This window comes from Chamaea fasciata, unplaced genomic scaffold (genome assembly GCF_029207755.1).
Source record: "Chamaea fasciata isolate MVZ Bird 193981 ecotype frontalis unplaced genomic scaffold, bChaFas1.0.hap1 SCAF_3, whole genome shotgun sequence".
Classification (NCBI taxonomy): Eukaryota; Metazoa; Chordata; class Aves; order Passeriformes; family Sylviidae; genus Chamaea; species Chamaea fasciata.
Genome location: NW_027094088.1, coordinates 33,314,001 through 33,340,359, shown reverse-complemented (window position 1 = coordinate 33,340,359; position 26,359 = coordinate 33,314,001). Strand labels below are relative to the sequence as shown.

General features: G+C 42.7%; 1 protein-coding gene across 1 annotated transcript in view; it reads right to left on the bottom strand.

The window, feature by feature from the left end:
- The window catches only part of KIF26B (kinesin family member 26B), a 212,871-nt gene that overhangs the window by 2,886 nt on the left and 183,626 nt on the right, over nt 1-26,359 (bottom strand). Inside the window, exons 10-13 of the mRNA XM_066180297.1 lie at nt 20,336-20,498; nt 15,821-19,253; nt 2,965-3,167; nt 1,474-1,624 (exon numbers count right to left, since the gene is read on the bottom strand). Of these exons, the coding sequence (XP_066036394.1) occupies nt 1,474-1,624; nt 2,965-3,167; nt 15,821-19,253; nt 20,336-20,498 (3,950 nt within the window). The remainder of the gene's footprint in view (nt 1-1,473; nt 1,625-2,964; nt 3,168-15,820; nt 19,254-20,335; nt 20,499-26,359) is intronic.

Sequence of the window (26,359 nt, the reverse complement as noted above, 5' to 3'; positions counted from 1 at the left end):
GAGCTAATTCAAGTCTTGAAACTCATCAGTACTATATACAACATTTCCTCAGACTTGCCATTGTCTTTACAAGTTGCCTTTTCTGTTTAACAGTTATTAAAATGACACAGCAGCTTGTCCACAGTGAAAAACACTTTAAGTTGCACTGGATGCTTTCTGGAGTGATCTGCTCTGCCATCCTCACCAAAACTGCAGGTGCCTTTGCCGTGCTCCATCATCCTCCAGCAAATGTTGAATGCTAAACATGTACTGACTTTCTCACACATTCTGTTAACCAGAAAGAACTTTAAATAGCTGCTCTCTCCTGGGAGGGTAATCCTTTTGTTGAATTCAGAACTTGAAATTTAAGACAAACCTCTAGGGTCCTTGTTCCTCACACCTCTCCCTATTCCATGTGGTTCCCACTAGACCACTACAGCAAGGCAAGGGAAGGCACATGCATTAATCCCTCCAACACAGGTTCCATGGAAGCCAAGTGTGAGATCCATTGTCTGAGCCAGCTCTGCCCATCTTATCTACTTCCTGAGGTCTCTGCAACCCTTCAGGCTTTCTGCACTACCACACTGAAATTAGAAGCAAAGGCATCACGCAGTAAGTGGACAGCAATGCATAGCAAATTCTCTCTCTCTTTAAAACTGTCCTTTTAAACTTACTTTCTTTATAGTGTTCCTGAAACCTATACTGTGGTTGTTTTGCAGAATATATCAATCTGATGTCAACTTAAAGCAGCTGTCAAAGGAAGAGTCAGGATGTTGTAAGAGAACACACCAGCCGGCCTCCTTTTGCCACTTGCAATTATCCTAAATAAATTTTGCACATTGTGGGATTTTTTTTCTAAAACTCTGATATAAACTTATCTGCTTGCTAATACTAAAAACTGTTGTACAACTACTGCAGTACTCTTTATGTTTTTTCCCTTAGAGGTGCTGAGGTCCTTCTTCATTTGAATGTGAATGCCCTTTAAGCTCTCCGAACTTTACACATCTCTAGTTATAAAAAATGGGCCAAATTTCATTTCATTTCATTTCATGTAAGCCCACTGCTGCCAAGGGACAAGTTTGCTCCACAGTGTTATTTTGTGGTAGAAGACCAGATTTATAATATTGCTCATGTGTTTGAGTGATCTGAGGCCAAAAGAAAAAATCTCATTTTCAGGAGCTGTGGACTGAAACGCGTGAACGTTAATCTACCAATGGCAACATCCACTACTAGAATGCTGTACCATTTCAACATTCAGCTCTCAGGCAAAAGGGATTGTTCAGTTCTACTGTTAACATTTAATAAGAATTATAGGAACTAGTTCTAGAAAGACAGTCAATCTAAAGCTTGCCCCTAGGTCATATGTTGGTCCATTTTAGTTTACAAGCAGTAGCTTACATCTCACTCTTACCAGACATTTCTGCTTCCTTCCATCCCCCTATTAAATAAACCAAAGGAAACCTATGAGTTCAGGCAATAAAACAATGCCCTTACATTCACTGAGCCATTTATTAGGATCCAGCATCAGGTACTGTTTGGTCACCTCCAGTTCTCTCATTAACCACTCATACTTGGCCTTGACCTCAGCGATCCTCTGCTGGCGATGTTCCAGGATTTTCAGCTTGGCATTGAAACATATCATCTCCTGCCAGCCAGGAAAAAGAAGCAGGGAAAGAATAGGTGAAGAGGGGAAGAAATACCCAGGTCCATTCAGTGAAATGATCTTCCAATCAATAACACTGACAATGAGCCATTTATTCTGGAAACTTGTGAATCACTGAATGAAATCATCCATCATCTGCTTTATTTTTATAGCTTCTGTTGGTTTTCATGTTTTCCATCAGTGAGCTTTGGAGACTTTGCAATGGTAGTTAATAATAAACCATAATAATTAATAACAGGCAGCATCTTGAAATTAGATTAACTGTAGGAAAACATTTCTGTTTTTTCACCACAGTTTGGCTACGAAAATCTAAGCTCTTGGGAGTAGGAAATCCATTGCTTGCTGTATTGAAAGCCTAAATACACTCCTGTGCTTAGTGCATAAGTAATGCATTAGTCATACTTTAAAATAAGAGAACTGGTAGCAGTATCAAATTTGAAACATCCTTCAACAAAGGGACTATGTTATGAAAACCTCTAGCAGTTCACAGTCATTAATAAAGAAGATATATTTTCTGTAAAGCTCTGGAGCACAGTAACAGCATGAGGTGCAGCGCTGGAGACAGCCTCGTATGACTTCTGAGGGGTGGTAGCCACCAAGACATGCAGCATATGAAACCATCTGAGGACTTTGCTACCCTTGCTAGAGTGGAAGCAACTCCAGTACCAGAACTACCCTCATCCAAGCCTGTGTGTGAAGGTCTCAACACTATCTCTCATTCTCCTCTGTAAACAAATCTGTTGTGGGTGAAGTGTGGGAACTGACAGTGGTCAGAACATGGATTCCTAGGCTCCAGGCAGTGCCTTGAAGCCTGTGGGAAAGTCACGTACAGAACTCTCTCAGTCTGGCCTGGGAATTCATAAGGAGGAACCCAAAACAATCTTGTAGATATCCTCCTCCTGACACCTGGTGTTTTTCCAACTTGTTTACTGGTAGAGACGCTTACAAAAAGGTGGTGCCCTAAAGGACCAATTCTATTCATTGTACCGAAACACTGTATAAAAAGAATCTGTCTTTCAATAAGCGTTGCTGTGAACCCTCTGAAGAATCCGAGTTCTATGTGTAATTACATGAGCCATCCTGAATCCTAACGATAGGTGAAGTGCAGTGGAAACCCCACTCTAACAAGTTTCTCCAAACATCACAAATAGCTTCAACAAGTGTCAGAGGCTAGGAAGAAAAACTGCCTTTAAATAATAATCAAGTCTATAACCCATCATTACTCTAAAATACTCAACCTCAGATACTCCTCCCAATCCTACATTTTAAGTGCTGACCTTTGAGATTTACACCCACCAGGAGATGACACGGATTGTACTCACCTTGCTTTCCCCGCCTCGCCGCCGCTGGAGCCTCTCCACATCATCTATCTCGTAGACTTTGATCTCAAAGGGCTCCCCCAGGCCCCTCTGCCCACTCCGCAGCGGCCCGTCCACCCAGCGGACCCCGGGGCTGTTGGCAGGCTTCCGTGCTGGGGAGGCAGTGTCAAGGGATAAAGCTGGAATAAGCCTCCTCCTCTGTGAACCTGCAAATGGAGAAAGTGCCATTGCATGTCAGCACAGATATTGCTTCTCCGTTCCATTGCAGAGAAGTCTACAAGGGATATATGTTTGGCCTTCTCAGACATAGAAGAAAATGGAGGGAAAACCCAGGGAGGCCTTGGGAGCTGTAGCTGCAATGTGCAGACCCCACTCACCATGAGTGACACCCTCAGTGCTCCTTTGTGCCTGACTCCAGGATTTGACACTCAGAGGGCACACATAACCTGAAGTTCACAGAGCCTGTGGCTGCTCCCAATTGATTAGGTCTTAGCACATACAGGTAAGCCCATGAAGGAGCCAAGCCAGCAGGATGGAACTGGTCTAGCCTGGCTTTTCCATCTCTTTACTGCTACTGATCGTTACACTCCACAGACAAGCATTAGCCAGCCTCTGCAAAGCGTCTGCCACATAAGATGCCAAGTCAGGGCCTATGGTAGAGCAAGGAGAAAAATATATGTCCCTGGCCTAATGGCAGTGGTTTGTTGGGAGAAAGGACAAAAACACACACAAAAAAATAAAACCAACTGGTTGCATTTCCTTGCTTGGTTTAGTACAACCACAGCAATGGCTTGGGTTTAAAACAAAACAAAACAAAACAAAAAATTCTGTAGCTGATACAAGGTCTTCCCTAGGACACAGCAGGAATCAAAAGGATGGGAGAAGCCAAAAACAAAAGCCAGAGCAGCAAGTTTGAATGAAACTATTAACTAGCTTTCTTGGCTGCAACTACGTAACTGATGCCACCCAGCAGGGAAGAGATGCTGAATGATCATTCATATTTTATTTTAAAAACAAGATAAAATCATTTATAGGAATTTCCCACATTACATTTATTGAGATGTGAATGTAAATAGTTTCAACATGTCTGTCAACTTGGTGCTTCAATAAAAGCTAAAAAAACCCAAAAATATCTATTGACTGCCTAATTTTTGGATTTTCAAGTAAGAAAGTATTGCCTAGTTTCATTCATGGGAGTCTGCTTCTGAGCTGATTTGTAGAGCTATTCACATCTTATCCCATGATTTCTGAGTACAGCAGTGCTAGAAAGCAGTCTGTCTGTGTCAGAGACAAGTAATTAACCTGTAAATTCTAGCTTTAAAATGGATGAGAATGGTCTATAGGAAAGCTTAGTCTACAGAACTTTTATTTGGATACATCTGAGATAACTCAGTGGATGAAGAAGAAAAAGCACAGCCAGAGCTGATTGACAGAGTTCTGGGTAGACAGGGAGCTCTACAAGGCCCCTTTATACCAAACAACCTGAGACTGTCATCCTATGACACTTATCATAGTTGTGTTTATTGCTCAAACTGCAGCCCAGCAAAAAAAACTCATGCCAGAACAAATGAAGCCTTACAAATACCAGCAAGCAGGAGTTATTTTAGTTCTGTGGTACCAGTCACTGCAACACAATGTCAGCATTCCCTTACCTTGAATGCATTTCAGTTAATCTCTAGATTAAAGTGCCTGATCAAGAGAAGAGTCAGATCTTGATAAAAGGAAAAGCAAGACCTGACCCATTATCATCATAGCCTAAAACTGACAACAAGAAGAGAGACAGTTTGGGAAGACCCCAAGAAAATGTGATTCTAAGGGTGACTCTTGTCAGCAGAGCTAGAGAAAAGTAACAAAATGCTGGGGGCAGCTGCAAACTTGAAGGGAGGTGAGAGAGCATGGTGGACTATTCAATTTTATTACATGCTGAGAGAGATCCTGAAATAGGCTCAGCCACTCCTGGGAAGCAGGTCCTCCGCTTGCTTAGATGGGAAGGGCCCTGAGTATCACCCTGGTGTCACCCAAGATCGAAAGGATTCAGGCATTGAATGTGTTTTTAAATACTTTTGAGGCTTTTGGCCATGGTGTCTCACAGAAGCAGTCTCCCAAATTTTGTCTGAGTGTAAATACAATCTCTTTGCTGTTCAAAAAGTTTTAGAGCCAGCGCTATCTACAAGCATCAGATTTGACCTTCTCTTTAATGCAGCCAGTGCTGTTAATTATTTTTTCTTTCTGCCCCACAATAATGGTCACATCTCCTATCTTGACATGCCTTCAGACTAGCCCTAGCATTTCAAGGAAGAAGATGAGCAGACTGGAAATTCCTTCTGCCCAGCTCTTCATGCATGGCTGGATTACGACTAAGGTAGTGCCTTTTTCCGTGGTGTTTGATTTTCCTACTGTTTTCCCCACTGTGGCTGTTAAAACCACCTTCTTGTGTAATGAAGCACTTTTAAACCGCCCCACTGGAAAAAATCTGTTTCCAGCCAGAGTCAAAGTCCAGGTCCAAGATTCTCTGGAAATGCAGGTGGATGGCTCCAATGCAACCTGCCACCAGAACAGCATCAGGCTCCTACTTGGAGCAAAGCAAAACAAATCGCTGGGTTATGAAATACAGGAATGATGGTATTTTTTTTTGCATTTTGTTCCCATTCATATCCTTTTGGCTCAATGGGAAGCAGAAGCCTGCAGTCTAGAAGGAGGGCTCCAACCTGAGGCTTCCTTTAATTGCGCTTATCCCTTGGGAGAGGGGCAGCTGAGAGTGCAGCAGTGGGCAGAGACATTGTGTTTTTCTAGCCAGAGCTCATGTCTGGATTGCCTGTGGGTTATGACAACAGGGTAGGCTGCAACTCGTGGTGCACTGGGGCAATGCAGCAGGGCACAGCTGCCTCACACAGCCTTGCCACCCTCTGCAAAGGGGCTCTTCTGGGACACAGGCAACCTGCATGGGGCTTCCAGGGGGTACAGCTGTGTGAGATACCGAAGAGAAAGAAAAAAAGAGACGTCTGTTTATCTATACCTTGAATGCTGACTCAGGATGATTTATCTAAGGCATAGAGTGCTTTGAGGAGAAATTAAAATGAAAGATCTTCCTCTTTCCAGTAAGGTAAAACTGGATCTAGTTTGTTCTAAATATGCACGGATTAATAGGCTGTTTATTCGCCCAGGTACAGAAAATAATGATGCCATTTGGCAGAAGACTCTTGCCACTAACCTCTCCATTTAGTCTCTGGTTTTTATCTTATTTTACCTTAATTGGGATCAGTAAGGAGATACCACCTAAGCAAAGCTTTGGGGTGAATATCACAAAGCAGCTGACAGCTTGCTCATCCATAACAACACTCAACAATTAAATTGTTAAAATTAATGCAGTTTTCCATTCGTATAGAAAATATCCATCTGAAGTCCCAAATTATTGGGTGCACGTAGGATCTCATCAATTTTGACTGTACAGTAAATAACATGTTTTATGGGAATTACAGCGCACTACTCCTCTATTCCCTATGTATGTTATGAAAAAAGTGGGCAACCAGGGAGCTTAATAGGAGCAGATCTCAGCAACCTCCCACCATGTAAATAGAATTCATTCCTCTGTTCAAAAAAGAAATTTGTACCAAAAGTCAATCTGAAAGAAACCCAGTAAGATGAACCCAGAGTAAAATAACTTCATGTTCATTTATGACCATGCAGTATGTAAAGCAAAATGCCATTTGCTAAATGCCCTGAAGGATATATTTTTCACTTGGTTTGAATTTAGCCACTCTTGGAATAACCCCTCTTAAACCAAGCTTCAGTATGAATAATCAGGCTGTGAAATCGCCATGAAAATACACGATACAAGATTTGCTTTTGCAACAGATCTGTTGCTCTACGTTAAGCTACAGGTTAAGGTTTGGCCAGGTTAAGTTTAAGATAAAGAGAGTAGCACAGCAGTGAAGGTATGCAGTGTGAAAGTAGATCTGACTGAAGAGTGGCACTGAACCTACAACATATTTCAGCAAAGCTAAGCCCAGAGGACCCTTAAGGTATAAGAAATACAGATCAAGGCATGTGAAGGTAACTTTAAGGATAAGAAGGTACACTGACCTCAGCAAAACTGCCAAGCTGCAAAAGGATGTGTGCTCATAAAAGTATATGTTGACCAGGGCAAAAGCTCTAAAAAGTCTGGTTTTGCTTAAGTACTGTATATTTTGGAGTGTTCCCCTTAGGCTGTTTTCCAAGCACACATTCCAGATTGAGCATCTTTTCTGTAAAAAAGGTAAAGGCAAAAACTGCAAGTACAAAACCTTAATGAAAAACAGGGTGATGCCTATCTCTTCAAAGCAGGATACATCCAAATGGGATGCAAAACAACTGCTGTCCTAAAAATTTCAAGGTGTTTCAAACAGAAAATGAAACTGTAACTTGATGTAACATTGTTTCAGAGGTTTATATAGTGTGCTCAAAGGCAGCATGTGGAGCCAAAGCTATTCCTTACAGCATTAATGTTAGGGGACGGAAAATTGCCTTTCTGTACAGAACCTGTTCTTCGGTATTTTGGTTTTTTCTCACCAGACAGTCCAAGGAAATTATAAAAACCAGACCTGGCTAACTAGAACAGTACCCTTAAGCTCACACTATTCCTCTGTGGCTTCAACAGCAATAGTACTGATGTCAGTTGTAGAATCAAACATTTCTTACAAGCAAATATTATCTATCCTATTTCCTCTGCTGCTCCTCATAGTCTGACAACAGGGCTTCTGCTCTCTTTGAGTCAAAAACATGATGCTGACTTTGCCTCTCATTCTTATTTCCTAATGGGATCTGCCCTTATGGTCAATTGTCCATGACTGAACCAACTCCTCCCCTTTCCTTTGACCTCTTTTCTCCTAGTTTATTTTATAGTTCACTTTGCCCAGTGCAGAGCACACAGCTATTCTCTCCATGGATTTTCATAGTTTGCACAGTTCCCCTCCTGAAGGGGAAGTCATTGCCAGTGTTTTCAAGTGGAAGGCCCCTCTGATGATGTGGAGACTTCACCAGAAGTATTTAGGGTGCCCATTTTGAGGTCAGTACTAAAAACACCAAAGAACCAAGGCCTATATTGCCAGAAAATCTAAACAGCAATCACTCATCCTGACAACTCAGATTACACAGATTGTATAGAAAGGACCATGTTGCACCCAAACACCTGAAATAGGATACACTGAGAGGACCTATCATTCATAAGAAAATTTTCTATGTCCACCTCACTGTAAAATAATTCAGGCCATATTCTGTATTGACTGTTATGCAAACCCACTGTTGTGAATTGATGACAAGTACAAGGACACTTGAGGCAAGAAATCACTTGTTTGCTGCTTATCAGAATAAAGCAATGCTTGTTTATAATATTCCATCCACACCTATACTAGATATGTTGTTTCTGTACTGGTATAAGGAACACACTGATGTACAGCCAACTTCTAATTTTCTTTCTACCTACACAGTTCATTTCTATCTGCCCAGTTTATTTCTTAACCTTGCTTTCTGAATTACTGTCTTATTTTAAAAGGAGCTTTTCAGGGCAGTTTAGAGCTGGTGAACGAGCACAGCTGAAACCAGATCAGAAAGCAGCCCTCCTGCGGCGTGGCAGGTTGACAAGTAATCTGGAAGATGCTCCAGGGAAGATGCACGTCACCCACAGTTCCTAGGGAAAAAAACCAACCAGAATCTCCTCTAAACATTTTTCTCTCTTCAGGCTAGATTTGGGTTTAACAGGTATTTGTCAGCATTGTGGCATTATTTAAGAAGCTGTTTATTATTACTACAATACTGCATTGAAGAGCTGCTCCAGTCACTTGGACAGCAAAAGCAGAGGCTGGAGGGGGAAGGGCTCTAAAGCCAGAGTATTAGCTCCCAACAGGACAGTAGTGGAGGCATTCCAGTGAGCCAATTCCGTGGCAGTGTCAGGAGCAGGTTTTATTTACACCCAGCCTAATGGTGTGCGACTCAGTCATGCATGTTACATGGAGCCTTCCCCGCGCACAATAGCCTGCTGCCACTTCCTCTATTAAATCATTCCTATGTTCATGTGGCTGAAAGCTCAGTGCTGGCATGCAGTAGTCAAGCGTGTAAAAAATGATTACTCTGATCCCTTTCAACACAGATTTGCTGCATGAAATGGCCTGGCTTTGACCTGGGAAAATCAATGCTGTTGTTTTAATGAACAAAAAAAAAAAAATTTAAAAAAAAAATTGGAGCTGAAGCCTGCACTTCCCCTCCCTCTCTTCGCCCCAGGGCTGTCCAGTCAGCAAGTCACATGCATTAAGTGTTCACCTGCATGCAAACAGCACTTTCTCATATAATTCTAAACATCCTTTGTCATGGTAAAGACATAGTACAGGATATCAATTAGCTACCATCACTTGTAAGCAGGTTAAAGTAGAAATGCTCGAGGTGCCCTACAGCTTTCTGACACAAAGGGCAATTTTCAGCTCCCCACACTGTGCCTTAGGCAGTCTAAACATGAACCAAATTCCTTTTCACTTGGATTCAACAAGAAAAGCTCAGACTCTCTTTGTTGGTGTTTTGTTTCGTCATTATCATTTTGGCCATGTTTCAAAATGTGATGCTTTGCAATATTGGTTGGAGACAGACTTTCATAATTTACAGTCCATAGTTTCAGCCTCTGGCTTTTTCTGTTGCTTTCATAGAAGGGGCTAAGTGCTTCCATAGAGTAAAAATGTTCAAGTATAGAGTTTTCAGGGCTTTCCAGGAACCTCTAAATCTCCATCTTTAAAACCATCCCACCAATGAAACCCAGAGCACACCAGCATGAAAAAAAAGGAGGCTAATTATAGATAATTAGTCATGTCTTAACAGTCTGTCTTTTTATTAGAGTGTATAAAATCATGTAGCAATTTGCTGTTCTTTGGTGTTGAAAGTTAGTACCAAGAAAGAGCTGCAAGGAGTCATGAAACTTGACTACAAATGTCATCAAATGCTGCAGCAGGAATCTTTAATTATCTGTAGTCAGATAGTTCCCCATGCAAAGAAGATGAAAACATGTGCACAAACACACACACGTACATACTCAAATCCTATCCTGAACTGACAAAAGCAGGGTTCTCCAGATTCTGAGATATGCAACTCCAACTAAGGCCATAGCTTTAAACTTCAGGAATTCAACCTTTGGAAACCCTAATTTCTGCCCAGTCTTGTTTCTACTTGGCCTGACTTCCAATAATATTTCTTGGTTTGGTTTTTTTTTTCTGATGTTCACTGATACTTAACATTCAGGAAAATGTTAAGTATCAGTGGCCCTGACTGACCCAACTGGTCAACCCAACCTTACTGAGAAGGACTTTATGCCCAAAAGTCTGATGTCTTTGAGCAGCCTCCTTCTGTCTTACATCTTTTTCTCATGTCCCAGTCCTGGGTGTGCTCCCATGGGAGGGTCTGTGCGCACCAGCTGCGAGGCAGAGTTCCCCACCAGCACCTAATGGATGCTCACCTGCTGCTCCCCCCGCCCTGCTTGGGCGACAAATCACTGCCCTCAGTGTTTCACCCTGCTGGCAGAAGCCCCAGCACCAGCAAAGCTCCAGGCTCAGACTCAGCCCCAAAAAGCCTCAACTAGAGGAATCGAAGGAGATACACTCCTTTGTATGGAGACAGAAGTCTGTCCCATCTCAGCAGATGGCTGCGAGCAGTGACAGACTGAAGCCTGTGCGTCTTAACTCATTACATGGGATGGGGACTTTCTTAGGTACCCAACCCTATCTCATAGGGAGCAGGAAAGAAAACAAGCTTCAGGAAGATCAGTGTAATCTCCATAAATTCCTTTGTTTATGATGAATGATCTCAGAATCCCTCCTGTTCTGTTGTTCCCAGGGAAGGAGATTTCCTTACAGAGAGTACTGTAAGGGATGGGAACCTGTAAATATTTGTAGGAGAGGGCAGAAAAAGCTGGAAACAACGCATTTATGCATGTAACATGAAAATGCAAACAGGACTTGGCTTTACTGGATAAACCTCATTAGAGCCTGGACTCCTCCTTTGCTATTACATCACAGTGGTAAGAGTTAACCAGAGACTCAGAGTTAACACCAAGGCTCCATCCCTGAAATCATCTAGTCATGTTTTGCATTGATAATTATTTTAAAGCAATGCTCACATACATCCAAACTAAACTCAGGAAAAGATGCTAAAAATCAAACCGGAAGAGCAAACGGCAGGTAGATGACACTTTTGATCCAAGGACCTTGCTATTACTTTTTTTTTTTTTTTTCAACAGCATTATCTACTTTTCTGAGCTGGTAACAAGAGAACACAGAAATTACATGAGCTGCCCAAGGTGATACAGCGAACCAGCAGCACACCAGAGAATACAACACAGACCTTGCAAGCCCTAATTTGCTGCCCTGCCTGCCTCCTTCTCGTATCTATTGCACCCCTGGGATACAAATACACCTTTGGTAAAACTAAAGTTCAACCAGAATGCATTTCCTGATCACATAGAGGAGTATGCATTATAAAAGCACCCTTATCACTGCCTTTCCATGGAGCAGCACTGGGCCATCACACCTTGAATTTCTAAGTTAAAAAATAATAAATAATTGGTGCAACTTGTAACTATACAAATTATGCCCAAACACTTCAGTGCCCTGCTCAAGACAGCACTGCCTACCCAAGAGAAAGGAGGCTGGAGCCAGAGACAGAAATATGGCTGAGATGCCAATTGTTTTTTATAGGGGAGGGCTACTGGAATGAGCAAAGAAATCAAAGTACAACTGCGTTGTACAGATGATTGCAGGCAGAGAAAGAAGAAGGGCCTGCCACAAAAAGAAAATAACAAATGGAACTCTGTTTTCCATTTCTGAGCAAGGGCAGAGGAGGATGTATGGCAAAGTCAGTTGTGGTTGAGGAGTCGAGGGTGGCTGTAATTCAACCCTGGATCTGGCTCTCATTTGGCTGAGGGCATTAGGCAAGTCAGTAACACTCCCTACCTTCATTTCTCCATCTGTAAAATGGGGTCTGGAATAACACTTACACCACAGTGTGGATTAAAGAGAAGCTATATAAAGCTTTGAAATGTACAACCATAGATCAGAGCTAAATAGCTTTGTTTCTGCCACAAACTGTCACTTTGGGCCAATATATGCTGACAGGATGTTACAGAACAAATGTTAGATGTTAGAAAAATGGGAATGTTTATTAAAGGCATAGGTTAGCTTCAGGGGAAAGGCTTCATGAGGCAAACATATGATTTTTCAATAGGTACCAGAATGCAAAAAGAATTTTTTATTATTATTATTATTTTCTTCTAATTTTTTACATACACAATTTTGTACTGCACTGTCTGTGAACCGTACAGGTACCCAGGCAGAGCCCAAAAATTAACCTAAGGCTAACAGTGAAGGATATGAACTAGCTTTATCCTTCAAAAGCTGTCAGTGTAGGTCTGATGCTTCATGTATGAAATTCAGGGCAGAAGCACCTACACATACAAATAATGCACTTAAGAGCACTGAAAGACAAGATCTTAATCTCAAGAAAAAAATGATGTCTCTCCAATGTGTCAGAACTTCAAAAGTAATTGTGAGATCTTCTGGTGATTCTCTTAAAGAGTCTTTATAGCTCCTTTTACAGGGGCCTTGGGCTGATTCATGTTGATCGTGTCTGACAGCTAGCATTTCTGTTAATAATAATCATAAATAAAGTGGACAAGGTTGCCTGACCTGAAATGAGCATATCTATAGTGCCATATCCATTACAGCACAGTGAATCTGTGACTGCAAATCAGGAAAGGTCCAATGCTCTTGAGACTTTGTATTAAAATAATACCTGTCTTTTAAGATCTCAGAACCTTTGTGTGCTATCTTTTTCATTAGAAAGTGTTCTTTAAGAGATAACACTCACACTATAAGAAAGGAGATGCTACAGAGGATGAAAGATTGGAAAACTTGGCATTTTTTCATTATACAATAAAAATACATATGTGAACAGCTCTATTCTTCCTTATATCTTAACTCCTCCTTCATGTTCTCCTGTGTTGAAGTAATAATCCTGGTTCTATGCCATCATAAATCTGCTGACATATGAAAAATTATACTATTATCAAACACATCAAACAGAATTATGATTTCACTGCTGCATGACCAAATGCTAACAGGACCTGGGTTATACGAAAGTGAAGCCTGATTAATTTCTGGGCAGTGGTTTTCTGCTAGAAATAGGGATGGTGGTAAAGATTGAGGTTTTTTTAATTTCCATAAAACCCCTGGTTGCACTTATACACAAGTCATTCCAAACAATACAGAAATTACTTGCTGATATAGGGAATCACTCTCAAAAGTAAAGTATCAGAGACGATTCACTGAGAATCTCTCCATATCAGGTGACATGCTGAATTAAGAGAGAAGCTTTGTAAATTACTTTGAGGGAGGTCAATGTGCCAGGCTATGCTGAATCCACCCACCAGGACAGGCAATTTCCAAGGACACAGACAGGTCCTTCACTGAAAACTCTCCACCCCAGAGATTCATGTCTAGCATCAGGCAGAAAATTGCAATGTTGCTGATGAAGGAGAGAGGAACCAAATCACACCAGCAATTAGAATAAAGAGATTAACCTCTTGGCCAGCCAAAAAAAAAAAAGTATTTGGGGAAAAAGGCAGGTCAAATGTTACACAGCAGTAAAAAAGCAGCAAATCTAAGATTCCTGATGTTCCATGCTAGTGAAAGGTTTGTACTTACACCATCACTTGCTAATTTTTCATACCTGCACTGTATGACAAACCAGTGTCACTGCTCTACCAGGTAGGCTCAAGGCCTCTTCTTTCTTGGTGTGTCCTCCAGACTGCTACAAGAACAATCTTAAACCTGAGTCTCAAACAGATCTCTCCTAAAACTCCCTTTTCATGACCACAGCCCTGCGGAGGGGTTATCAAAACCAAAGCTGTGAGCCAAAAGACAGCCCTGGTATAAAATACAACACACACATAATGAAGCTTGTCTGTAATTAGAACACCACAAAGACAATGCTTCTTTCACTCATATTTCCAGCCTCCAATGTGCTACAAAGCAGAGAGAAGTGAAATGAAACAAGCAGTTTTGTGAGCATCAGAGTAAACAAACATGGTCATTCAGTTTGGGGATGAACTCTGGAGTCTAAAGAATGCAGAAGCTCTGCCTGAAGTTTTCTCAGAGTATTTTTGTAAAATATCTCCCTTGGATGAATAAGGGGACCTTCTCTAGTATCTAATCTGTTCCCTCATCTGCACAGCTGCCTGTTTTCACAGAACTTGATTAGGTTTTCCACCTAAATGACCTGTGGAAAAAGTCCATATTAGATTGGCAGCTTCTCCACAAGACACAATCAAGTTGTCAGTTTACACCCATAAATGCCATCACTTTGGGCAGCTTTGTTTTTCTCTTCCAGAAGAGAGAAATCATCCTTCTCTTCCTTGCAAGTTATTATTAATTTTTTTATATTTAAAAGGGGTTTTTAGTGGCAGAGCTCCTCAGAAAGAGGAAAATCAGTTTAGTACCATTTGACTGAAGGGCTTGGAAAAGAGATTTTCTCAGAGGATGCAAAGTTAACTTCAGAAATATTATTTTTGTCATTTGGTCTGGGCTTGCATTATGTAGAATGATCACTTTCAGATGCATCCCCTGAACAGGTACCATCAGCTATGCAGTTATGGATGTTGTTTTAATAGTAGTATCTATTGCATTCACATCTGTGCTGGACACATTCTTTCTGCTACCACAGTCAAGAGCATAAAGAAAGGGAGAGCACTGCTCTGTTCATTGGAAATTAATTCCAGAGGGGAGTATCACAGCCAGTGGAATGGCTGGTAAATTAGGAACGCTATCAGAAAAACACATTTTGGACAGACACAGCTACTGTAGAATAAACAGCTACTGATATTCCACATACCTGTGCCACCAGGTCCAATGTCAACCTGAATTTTTTTCAGAAGTAGATTAGGCAGGACTTGCACTACAGCTTGGGAAAACAACACCCAGGAAAAATGTGAGCTCATGAATGGTCCCCACACCTGTTCTGCAACTTTATGAAACTTGCTCTAGTGCAAAGAGGGACCTGCACAGACTCTTGATATGACCCATGAGGCTCTAGCTATCTAATTAAGAAATCCTGATGTAGTGTGAAGCTGCTGGGGATTATGTCCGAACAAATATGAATTCTTCCCAATCCATTCCATGATCACTAAAACAGTTTCAGATTTGAAAGTGCTTCAGTGGAGTAGTCCCCATATATTGTTCTTAATATTATCTATTATTTTTTATCAATAAATTTCTGGAAAAAGAGGCTACAACTCAAAAGGCAAGAGTCTCAGGTACAGGATAACATCTTTCAAGGGGCATGGAAACATTTGTGTTCCATCTTCTGTGTCGGGAGAAGGAACTCAACAGCGGTTTCAGATGTAGGGCATCATGCACCTCTGGGCATCCAGAGCACACAAGGAACAGAAGTGGGCTCACAAAAGATACAGCTATTCAGCAAGCCTATGGTCTTGGGCTGGTGAAATGGTGAAATTAAGGCAACTTTCTGGAACCAAATCAGAAGTATATTTGTATAAATAAATACCTGAATGTGGCTGTCACAAGCAACACTAACCAGTTTTTGTTCATCTTAAATAAACCTGAGTGGAAGGGGTCAAGAGGAGGAGTCTCCTCACTGCAAAGGCAATAGAACCACACAGGATTAGTGAATGTTCCCAAATGAAAAAAGACAGAGCCTAGGATACTTACCATGTCCTTGCTTCTCAGCTAAGAGATGGAAGTGGTATTTAACTATCTCACCCTTAGGGCCAGCCTACCCCCTGTGTACTGATCTGCTTTGGTGTCGTGTCTCTTTCCCACCACCACAAGCTTACCTGCATTTAATCGTTTCTTTGGGGTTTTGAGGCTGCGGCAGCGGCCACTGGCAGAGCTGCTGTTCTCGCTCATGGAGTCCTGCGCTGAGGAGGCGCTGCCCGTCGCCTCGCTGTCCCTCATCATGCTCTCGTAGCCACTGCTGCCCCCGCTGTGGTAGAAGAGGGCAGTTTTCCCCATGGCAGGGGGCAGCTCCCCGCTCAGGACACTGCTGTTGTCGCTCCCGTGGCCGCTGCTGCAGCGGTGGGGTTTCCGAGGAGGGGTGATCTTGCTGTAAGGTGAAGGCAGCATGTGGACAGCTGGCTTCTCATCTCCGGGAAGGCCCCCGCGCTCCTCTGTCTCCAGGCTTCCCGGCAGCTGCACGCCTCTGGCACTGGCACTCCCTTGGAGCAGCTCTGAAATCCGCCCGTTGACCGCTCGAAGGGGCAATTTGGAAGCAAGGCTGGAGCCCCGGCTTCTGCTGAGGGACTGCATTGACCAGGACATGTTCTTCCCACTTGAGGGCAAACTGGAGCTCTGCCCTACGGACTGAGGCAGAGACTTGGTGGAGAAGCTGAGCGTTTTGGTGGCAGAGGCAGAGAGACTGCGGGCCTTGGGACTTGCCAGTAGGAGCTTGCTGACAGCAGAGATCTTTGACTGGCTGGCTTTTGGGGAGGCACCTGCCGACTGCGAGAGGCCCGAGTTGGTGGGTGAGGACATGGCACTGCGGCTGAGGCTCCTTCCAGCCCTAGGCATGGTGGTGTCTCTGCCAGGGCTCATTTTGGAGCTCACAGAGGACAGACTTTCTGCTCTTTCCAGAGACAAACACTCATAGTGGCTTCCTGTGGACCTCCCTAGGGAGTTGGTCCTGCTGGCGAGCTGCTCCAGCTTGGCACTGAAGAGCTTGCTGCTGCTGTTGTTGATGCTGCTATCTATGCCAGGGCCTTTTTGTTTCGCATTCTGCTCCTCGGGGAAGCTGGCCAGGAAGGACACAGGCTGGCTGGAGGGACTGCTCGTGGTGCTGCTGGCTGCACTGTGCTGAGGGCTGGCTCTGTTCTTCTGATCCAGGCTTGACTTTCTCACAGGTGGCAGAGGAGGAGTCCCTTTGGGACGAGTGAGTATGCAATGTTTGGGAGAGGCCATTTTCTTGTCAAGACTAGCCTTAGAAAACTGGGGGAGGGCAGGAGAACTGACTCCACAGCTGTCAGTAGAAGTAGGATGGAGATGACTGTCAGATTCCTCCACCTTGCTTGCTTTTGGGAGCCCTCGAGGGAGGCTACAATTCTTCAAGGCATCACTGGAATGAACAGGGCTTTGGGTTGCAGAGCCGGATGCTGCCACCTCACACCCATCCACAATCCTTTTCAGACTGTCAGATCCTGGGGAAATAGAGGTGTCCCCACTGCTGGTGCTAAACCTGTCCACAGAGGACTGTTTTGTGCTGTGCTCAGGCTTGGCTGAAACCGTCACTGTATCAGGCCTTGGCCCATCACTGCTCCCAGAGCTGTCCTTTTTAACATCTTCTTCTCTCTTCAACCAAGGGTCTTCAAATTTGATAACCTTCTTAGCAATGGATTCTTTCCCATCATGGGGATGAACAGCCTTTGGGTCTGCAGTTACAGCCGGTACAGCATCATCAGCGTCTGGAGCTTTGAAGGAATTAACAGCAATACATGGATACACGGTAATGTTCGTCTTCATTGGGATATAGCCTTCACAGCTGCTAAGACTTGCTGTGTTTTTGATTGTGACAGTAGTTTTGCCTAGAGCTGATATTTTACAGCCTTTGAGAGGTGGCACTTTGCCGAAAGCTTCCTCCCCCATTTCCGACAGTATAAGCATGTTGTCAGTCACTGACTTCTGTTTGTCACTTACACAAATCATGCTGGCACTTTGTATGGTGCTTGCAAACTCAGAGACGGGGGGTTCTGCCATAGCTTCCCCATGCCCATAGCACGCCTGGGCTATGAAGCTGTGGCACGACTGTTCACCGTCACTCCCTGTGCTCATTTCACTCAACCATGAGCTGATGGATGAGCGCCTGCTGCCATCATCCTGGGGTTTGTCATCCAGACTCAACTTTGGAAGAGGAAGGAACTGTGTGATGCTGACTTCAGACACAGGAGCTGCACTGGAGTAACATTCAAGATCCTCAGAGATACTGCTGATGATACTGACTGGCCTAGAGCCAGAGGCCAAAGCCTGCACAGAGCAGTCACTGTTAAAACTGATGATACTGGTCGGGCGCCCATTGTCAAGGACACCACTAATGGTCAGCTCTTCCACAAGGGTGAACACAAGTTCATCTTCTCCATTTAACTCCAATGGCTGCTGCACAGTCACCATGGTTGTGCTCAGAATCTCCTTCTTGGATTCTGGAGAAATGCTTTGTTGCTGATCTTCATTGAGAACTGTCTCTTCAAAGTCGTCATTGTTGGACGAGACTGACTTTTTTATAATCTGAGGGCTCATGCCTACAGGTGGGGTGCGGACTTCTGGCTGTAATAAGGATTCAGTAGATGTCATGGCAGCATCCTTACTCAGGGGAGCGGGTGGGGGCGTGGAGCTGGGCAGGACTCCTTTCTGTGTATAGACCTTGCACCTCTGGGAAGGAGAAGTTGGTGGCTTATACTCAGATGTCTTTGAGAGGCTTGCAATGCCAAGCCGGGGTGAACCCATTGGCCGAGGTTTGCCTTCCACAAATCCACAGGTGTTGAGCCCTTCTCTGCTGCTCTGCAAGCTACTGCTGTGTGCTAACTGACAAGAGTTAAGCTCTTTACTAGAGCTGCCTGTTACACTTCTGGGAGAAGAAGGAGTTGAAAGATTGGTAAGAGTTCCAGAAGGAACAGGGGAGTGATTTCTCCTATTTTTGCTGGGTGTTGTATTGGTATTTTCCTTGGCTTCCCTATCAGGATTCTGACATTCTGGCATGGTGTCTTCCTTATCTGACTCTGGTAAGTGGCTAAGCTCTGCCAGCTGGCTTGAGACAGCACACTTAGATGTCTGATCTGAGCTAAATTGAGCAGGCATCTCTTCAAAGGGAAATTTGTTGGTCTCTTCACTGCCATCTATGCAATCCAGTCTCTCCTGGAGCTCTGCAAAGGTGTTGCACTTCAGGCAGTCTCTTTCAGATGTGCTGGGCCCTGATTCACTAACTTCCTCCAACCTGCCCTCATTTTTGGTCTTTTGCAGAGCAGGAACTATGGGAACAAAGTCAGGGGGACCCTCATTATCTGTCAGTTCCTTGTCAGAAAGGGCAGTGCCATTGGGGCCAACGTAAATCACCGTGTCACACGACTGCTCACTGCTGGATGAATAATCAGGATCACTTGATAAATGCAAAATAGGGAAGTCTGGGTCCACAGTGTTTCTAGAATGGAAAGGTCTCAGCTGGGTTGGCCTCCGCATCCGGCCCTCCTCACAAGAGCTCTCCCCTCCAGAAGAACTTGATGTGTACTGCAACATGAGAGAGAGCAAGAGAGATAGTCTATGACACTACAGCATTGCAAGCTGCTCCTTGCACAAACTGCATACACGAAAAATCATGGTCACATATGAACTGGGAGATCTTTAAACTAAGGCACAGAGCTCTGAAGCTGCTTATCCACAGCCATAGAGCAAACACATAGCTATGTTCAATGGAGAACGCAAAGCCCCAGCTCTGAGTCCCACTCAAAATCAAAAGACTTCAAAAAAATGTACTAAAACTATGGATTAAGATACATCCCTTAACTGAGCCTGGCCAAAGAAATCAGGCAAAGGCTTTTGATTTTGTGTGTGTACATTTGTGTATTTGAAGAAGAACAAGAAAACTCATTACATATGACCCCACACTACCAGTGTGTGGACTTGTGTAATGTGCACTCAGAGGTCTCTGGAGACACAGTGCTCTGATGCTGTGTGGACTGAACCCTTCATTTGTCTCTCTCCAATCAATTGACAAAAAAAGCTTTGTCAGTCTGCCAGGTTAAATGAAATACATAAAATTCACTCATTCTGCCCAATTCACCCCATAAGTTGCACAGAAGCAACCAGAACTCTAGCATGAAAATGGATATAGTCCATTTTCACTCTACTTCTTGGAAAATCTATCACCCATATTTAAAAGTAGTAAGAATAAAAAAGTCATCAGTGACACAATTGTCCTGCATTTACTTTTCTTCCACTCTCTCTGAGAAGCATAGAGAATCTAATTCTTAATTAATAACAATTTTCTTTAATTCTACAGCAGTTTCATTCCTTATTATTTCGTTAGCACTAAGAGCATAAAGGAAAATAAATGCTCCCTAACAGCTATATTATAAAACAAGGTCAGGTTACAAACCTGCTACAATGGATGTGTCTGAACTTACTCCTGTATCTCTGAAGCTGAAGCACTTACCTCTCTGATATTGCTCTCTGATACTTGCCTAGGACTGGGTAAATAAATCCATGTACTTTGGAACTGATTACTGATTTTGTTACACACTGCTCTACCCAGTTCAGGATCCTTCACGATCCTCCTTCCCCCGTTATAAGGGAGTTACACGTGGCCTTACCTTGGTTTTCTTTTTCTTCATCCTGAGTACCCTGGAGGCAATCTGAATGGTGGAGAGCGTCTCAGCGTAGTTCCCCGCAGCGGCTGAAATGTGAGCTATCATCGTGGTGCGGCAGTTCATATTCCCCAAGGACTCTCGGAGCAACATGGTCAGCTTGCTGTCCCTGCAAAATAAACAAATTAAGGCTACATTAGCCAGCAAGGTTTCGTTTTGGCCATCATGATGTAACTTGGGTCTTGACAAGGTATTTTCTCCTCTTTTTAATGGAATCCTAACCAGTTTCCTTCTTCAGGTTTGCACCATGTTGTGCAGCTGAGCATGCTGAAAGACCCTGGACTACTATTCAAACTTCTTTTCTCTTCCCACTTCCCCTCTTCTGTCTCCTTTTGGTCTCAGTCCTTCTCCATTGTTACCACTGCCAACAGAGAGATGCAGACCTGCACTGGACACTGTTAAGGAGCCACAGCAGCAAACATCAAACTGCTGCTCTTTTGGAGTGCACAGTGGACAGACAAACCCTGGCCCAGCTCTGGAGGACAAGAGGGTACTGGATTAGATTAGAGAACGTGATTTTTTTGTTGCCTTCTAGGGCATTGGGTAACTCTATATTAATAACAGTTAAGTCACTGAAGTCAATTTTGGATGTTGCTGGTAAAATACAAACCAATCAAGCCTTCAAACTTCACACAATTGTTCTTTCATATTAGATCTTTTCTTTCACTGAGGCAAGAAATCAAATTTTCTGTTCTTGTCATTTACTCTATTGTTCAGCGTCAGATAGCTTTTGAAAGGCTGGTGCCTTATTATGGGGCTGTCTGTGACTGGACTGAGAATATGAATTTTAACAGAACAATGATGCATATTTAATACTTTCGAGGTGGTCCTGTAGTCAGAAATGCACAATATATAATTTTAAAAAAGACCTTTATCTCCAGTGCGGAGGTCAGCTGGATGGTTATTTGGGAAATGGCATTCTCTTGAAGAGTGTCTCCCCTATGCTAAAGGTTGTGGATGATGGTTACTTACAGCTGGAAACAAAGGCAGCAACAGCCTGATATTTATCTATCACTAAAGGAATTGCATTCACTGTTGCAATGATGGTGATACCTTCAGTGGCTACGGATCAGATTTCTGGGGCTCACTGTTAAATATCTGCAAAGGACCTGTAGTGAATGTGTGTCTTTGTCCATTCACTTGAGGTTTCCAGCTCACAGGAACTCCGCATAAAGCTGCAACTGCTGGGAACTGAAGCTATGCCTACTGGAAGGGATCGATGAGCAAACATCAAAACTCTTGGACCTCTCTTTTTGACTGAATAAACAACAGCATTTGGGCTCCATATTTTGATACAATGGCTCTGGAAAGTTCTCATCTCCTGAGGCTTCTAGTACTTGCAGTTTCAGCTCAACTAGAAACACTGAAAATAAAACATTTATTTTGTTTCAGGATTTCTGCTTCCATCTGCTGCAGACACGTTGAACACGGTCTAGTGTCTTTGAGAAACACACATCCATAAAGACTGTACTGAGACAGCCTCACTCATTTCACTTGTGACCTCAGGCTGCTTTGAATCCATAGACCCAGAGTTACTAGGCTGCTCTGTCTCAGGTTAGTGTCCCTCCTTACCATCACGGAATAATTAAGATGTCAAATTTTGTACACCACTTACTGCCACTCCAATGCAGAGTAACACGGAAATTATTAACATCTCCACAGAAATCAATAACAAGCCGTTCATTTGCCAGTGCTTCTATCATAGCAAAACATGAGACGACAGGGGAAAGTGAAAAAGATACATTCTAAACATGCTGGTCTCCTGAGAATGCATAACCCATGCAGCCAGCATCAGCACTGAGGCGTGGCTCTCCTACAGATATATGCATATAGGAATGTAAAATAATCTGCGCCATCTGCCTTGTACTGAGATACCCACTTGCAAGAAGAATAACAATACTGAAGGAATACTTATTTATAATTCATCCTCTGACATGGATGGGAACTAAAGGGCAGATTTGTTAAGGATTAAAGCCTGAACCTAGCAGTAAAAAGCCCAGCTAGCACTGATTTCTAATTTCAGAGTTTGTTCATTCAGCACAGGCTACATCTTGGCTCTCAACTTCACCCTGTACCCAGAAAAAAAAAAAAAAACTAGCCTCACGTCACTACTGTACACTGAAAAATAACATAAAGAGGAAGAAAGTTACTAAACATAGATTTTTGTCAAATCTGGACACTGTCATAAGACAAGTTTAGCTGTTCAGGGTTCACTGACCTTTCTCAATAACTCTCACCAACTAACTTCTGAAGGAAAGAAAGAAAGAAAGAAAATAAAAGAGAATTAAGACACAAAATTGTGTGGCCTAATTTTTAACTCACTCTATCCTCTTCAATTAAAATATTGGTAAAACATTCTGGATGTCTCACTGAAATTTGCTTGACAGTCAGTGTGAGACACAAAGTAGATGCTTTGCTCTTCTGAGTGCTGACATGGTATTTCTGCCTGAAAAAATGAAAGGCTATGAATTATTTCATTAGGTCTATTATGAGCTGTTATTTGAAAATACAAAATTTCCTTTGAAAGCAGAAGTCTTACAAAGAGGAGATCTGCACTTCTGCACTGGAAAGGCTTTGAGAAGCAAGACCTTTGTTGTTCCTCTGGCTCTGCAAGCTAAAATAAGACACACGAAATTTTGAAGAAAGTCACAGAGTCTGCTGCTCCTAGGTATATGTTGCTCAATGTATTAAGCAGAGGCCGGCTAGCAGAAGATCCCAGTTCTCATAGCAACAGAGTGAAATGCATCAATGTCTTCATGGCAAATAAGAGAACTTCAGGAATGCTAATGGTCTATTTCTATTCTCCTCCAAAAGTAATAAAAATTATAGGTCAGAGCAGCACAATCACTCCATTTTATATACTCATCTTCATTTAAAATGTATTTCTACCCCATCCACTAATGTTTTTATAGCTTAGGAAATTCACCTTAAACCATCATGATTATGGGGATCTAAAACACATAAGAAATTGAAGGTTAGGACACCACACTTCAGACTCCAAAGCCTGTATAACAGTAAGTCAATTCTGCAGTCCTTTCAGTACTTAAAAGTCACCTCATTTTTTTATAACTACATCACTTGGTCTAATAAAATACATTACCTTTACTTGTAAACCTTTTCTTGCCTAGCTTCTTAGACAGTCATGGCTACAGAAAAAAAAGCTATTAAATATTATTCATATATATCCCACACAGGTAAAAACCAAAAATAAAGTATGCAAAGCTGTACCTCTGGAAAAGTCCAGAGGCAAGGGCCCTGTGTGCAGCAGAGTAAAGTCAGGTATGTCTATGATGTATGACAGCAAGTACAGTACAGAGGTGCAGACTGCCAGGCAGAAAGCTTCAGTTCATTCCACAGAGTAACAGCCCTCCATATGGAGAGGACCTCTCTATCCTTCACTGTGTTCCCTCTCCTCATCTGTTGCTTCCACTGTCTCACATTACAATAGCTGCTGAAGGACTTACCTGTTTTCCTGCTGTTTTTATTAATCTCTTAATAGGAATCCTAGCAGGCATTGAACCTCCCCAAAAGAGAGATATGGCAGTGCTGCAATGAGCAGTGTTCTCTACTTCTCTTCAAAGACCACCATGCAAACTGGGATCAGTGTAAATAGTCCTTTCACTACAGAGGAAGACGTACATCTTCCTTTCAGTAAGAAGGAAAGATGTATATATTCATCCTCCTCTTATACACATCTGTATTTCCCTTCCTCATGAATGATTAATTATACTCAACTTCAAACAACACAGAATCTTACAATGAAGAATGAAACACATAATATCATGATACGTGTCCTTGGACACTGCATAAATTCCAGTTGTCTGTGTACATTTAGTCAAAGTCTTTAATTTTGTGACTGGATGCTGTTTTTCCACTAGAGCCCTACCTCAAACCCTGCACAGAATAAACAGTGCTCACTGAACTGTAAGTTTTTTAATCTTTCATTTAATCCTTGCCTCGCAATGTATGGATTTATGCCTTATTTACAGTTAGGACTATACAAACTCTGTTCTGGATCCTGAATAACTGATTTCTTCAAAGGCTCTTTATCATTTTTTCTTTTCCCTGTGAAGCTCATCAATGCAGTATCTGATGAATGCCTCTGAGGTGAGGCATATATTCCTCTGATAATACCTGAAACACTGAAGACTTCATTAAGTATAGGTGTTTGGTGTAAAGCACAGATCTTTCAGAGTATTGATCATTACACAGTCTTCATATTCAAAGTACAGCTAACTTTGAACAGCAAATGGGGCAGCTGGTTCTCAAATCAGGATGCCCAAAAAACCAGGAACATACAATTAGTAGCCCATCTAAAAATGTTAGGAACACATTGTCAGAACTAGTCTGAAGGTGGTATCAGGTTCTTTCAGAATACCTCCCTTCTCTCCCAGAGCCCTCCATCCCATCCTCCATATGTTTATTGACAATGATCACAACACTGTACAGTCCTGATGCATGTCTAAAGCAGGTCCTTTATCTGCCTTGAAAAAAGATGGTACTTGGGGATGGGGGAGAAACCTGAAAGGACAACACAATATATAGCCCATTAATTCGAACATTTCCTGACCCTATAGCAATTGATTTCATGATCCAAATGCTCTTATTTTTTGTATTTTATGTAATTTCATGTGGATTTGTGGTTACACTTCAATGCGAGATCAGCAAGCCTGGAACATTCTAGTGTATCGAATAGCCTCAGCTGCCAACCTAGCTGGCAGCAGCAGCTGGCAGCCACCTTTTGTTGGACAAGCAGTAGAGAAGGAAAACATGACTTACAATTTACCAGGGGGTTTTGCTAGCATTTGCTACTTGTAGAAAATACTAAGGCTTGGGAGTAACCCACTTCTTTCCTGTACTGTGTGAAAGCTGTGCTCTCATGTGTTCATGTCCTTTTTTGACATGCTCTTCTCTGATCAGACAATCCTACACTCATCCACCAGTGTTTATCCTGGGCTTTCCTCATCTACCCTTTTTGCTTGTTCTTATTCCCATACTGTGACACTCACCCCCAGTTCCTCCCTGAAACAGCCTGGCAGAGCTCAGTTTCATCCTGCAGTGGTCTAAGCCGCTACACCAGACTTTGCCATTCTCCAGCACCACTGCTAGACATTCTTCCAGTATTAAACTCCTTTTTTGTCCCCCTCTTCCTCCCATTAACGTCCTCTACTCTTGCTGCCTGACCTCCAAGGCCCCTCTCCCCACTCAAGTTCCTCCCAGCTGTTCATTGACACCCAGCAGAGGAACGACAAAAAGTGGCTGAAATTTGGCATGGCCAGACAAGGGGACAGAGAATGGCCAGTGCCTTCCTGGATCTTCCTCTGCCAGGTCCTCCAGCTTTAAGAAAATCTGTGTGCTCAAACTGAGCTACACAGAAAAGAGGCAAACAGTAATTGCCTTTGTTTAGGGCTGCAAAATAGAATTCATGAATAGAAAATGAAGCAATAAGAATAAATATTGTGCTCAGGAAATTCACAGGAATTTTTGTTGCCCAGCATTTCATTCTGTGTATGGGAGACACAAACACAGAATTGTTTCACAAAAAAGGAGGCAATACTGGAGAGGAAGATCCAGCTGAAGTGTTGGAATAATGATTTTTCTGTGGAATTATTTACCCAATTGTATTACATACTTTGTTTTGTTTCCTGCATCCCTCCCCCCCCCCCCCCCCATAAATAACAAATATTTTCTTTGTTTTCTCTTTCCTCTCACCCCATTACAACGTGAATTTTGGCTATTCAATAACAACAGCAGCACCATCAGAAAGGAATAATAACATTCCACAAGGGAGACAATACGATAGTGCAGCTAAGCTTTAGGAAGCGCAAGACAGCTTTCTTGTGCTCTCTATTAATCATATGCCTTAGTGTCTTCCTAGGCACTTGGCCAAAAGGAGAAAGTTGTCGACTCCCTCCAGGTGTTACTGTTACAGCATCAGATGATGTATGCCCTCAGGTGTCTTGTAATCTA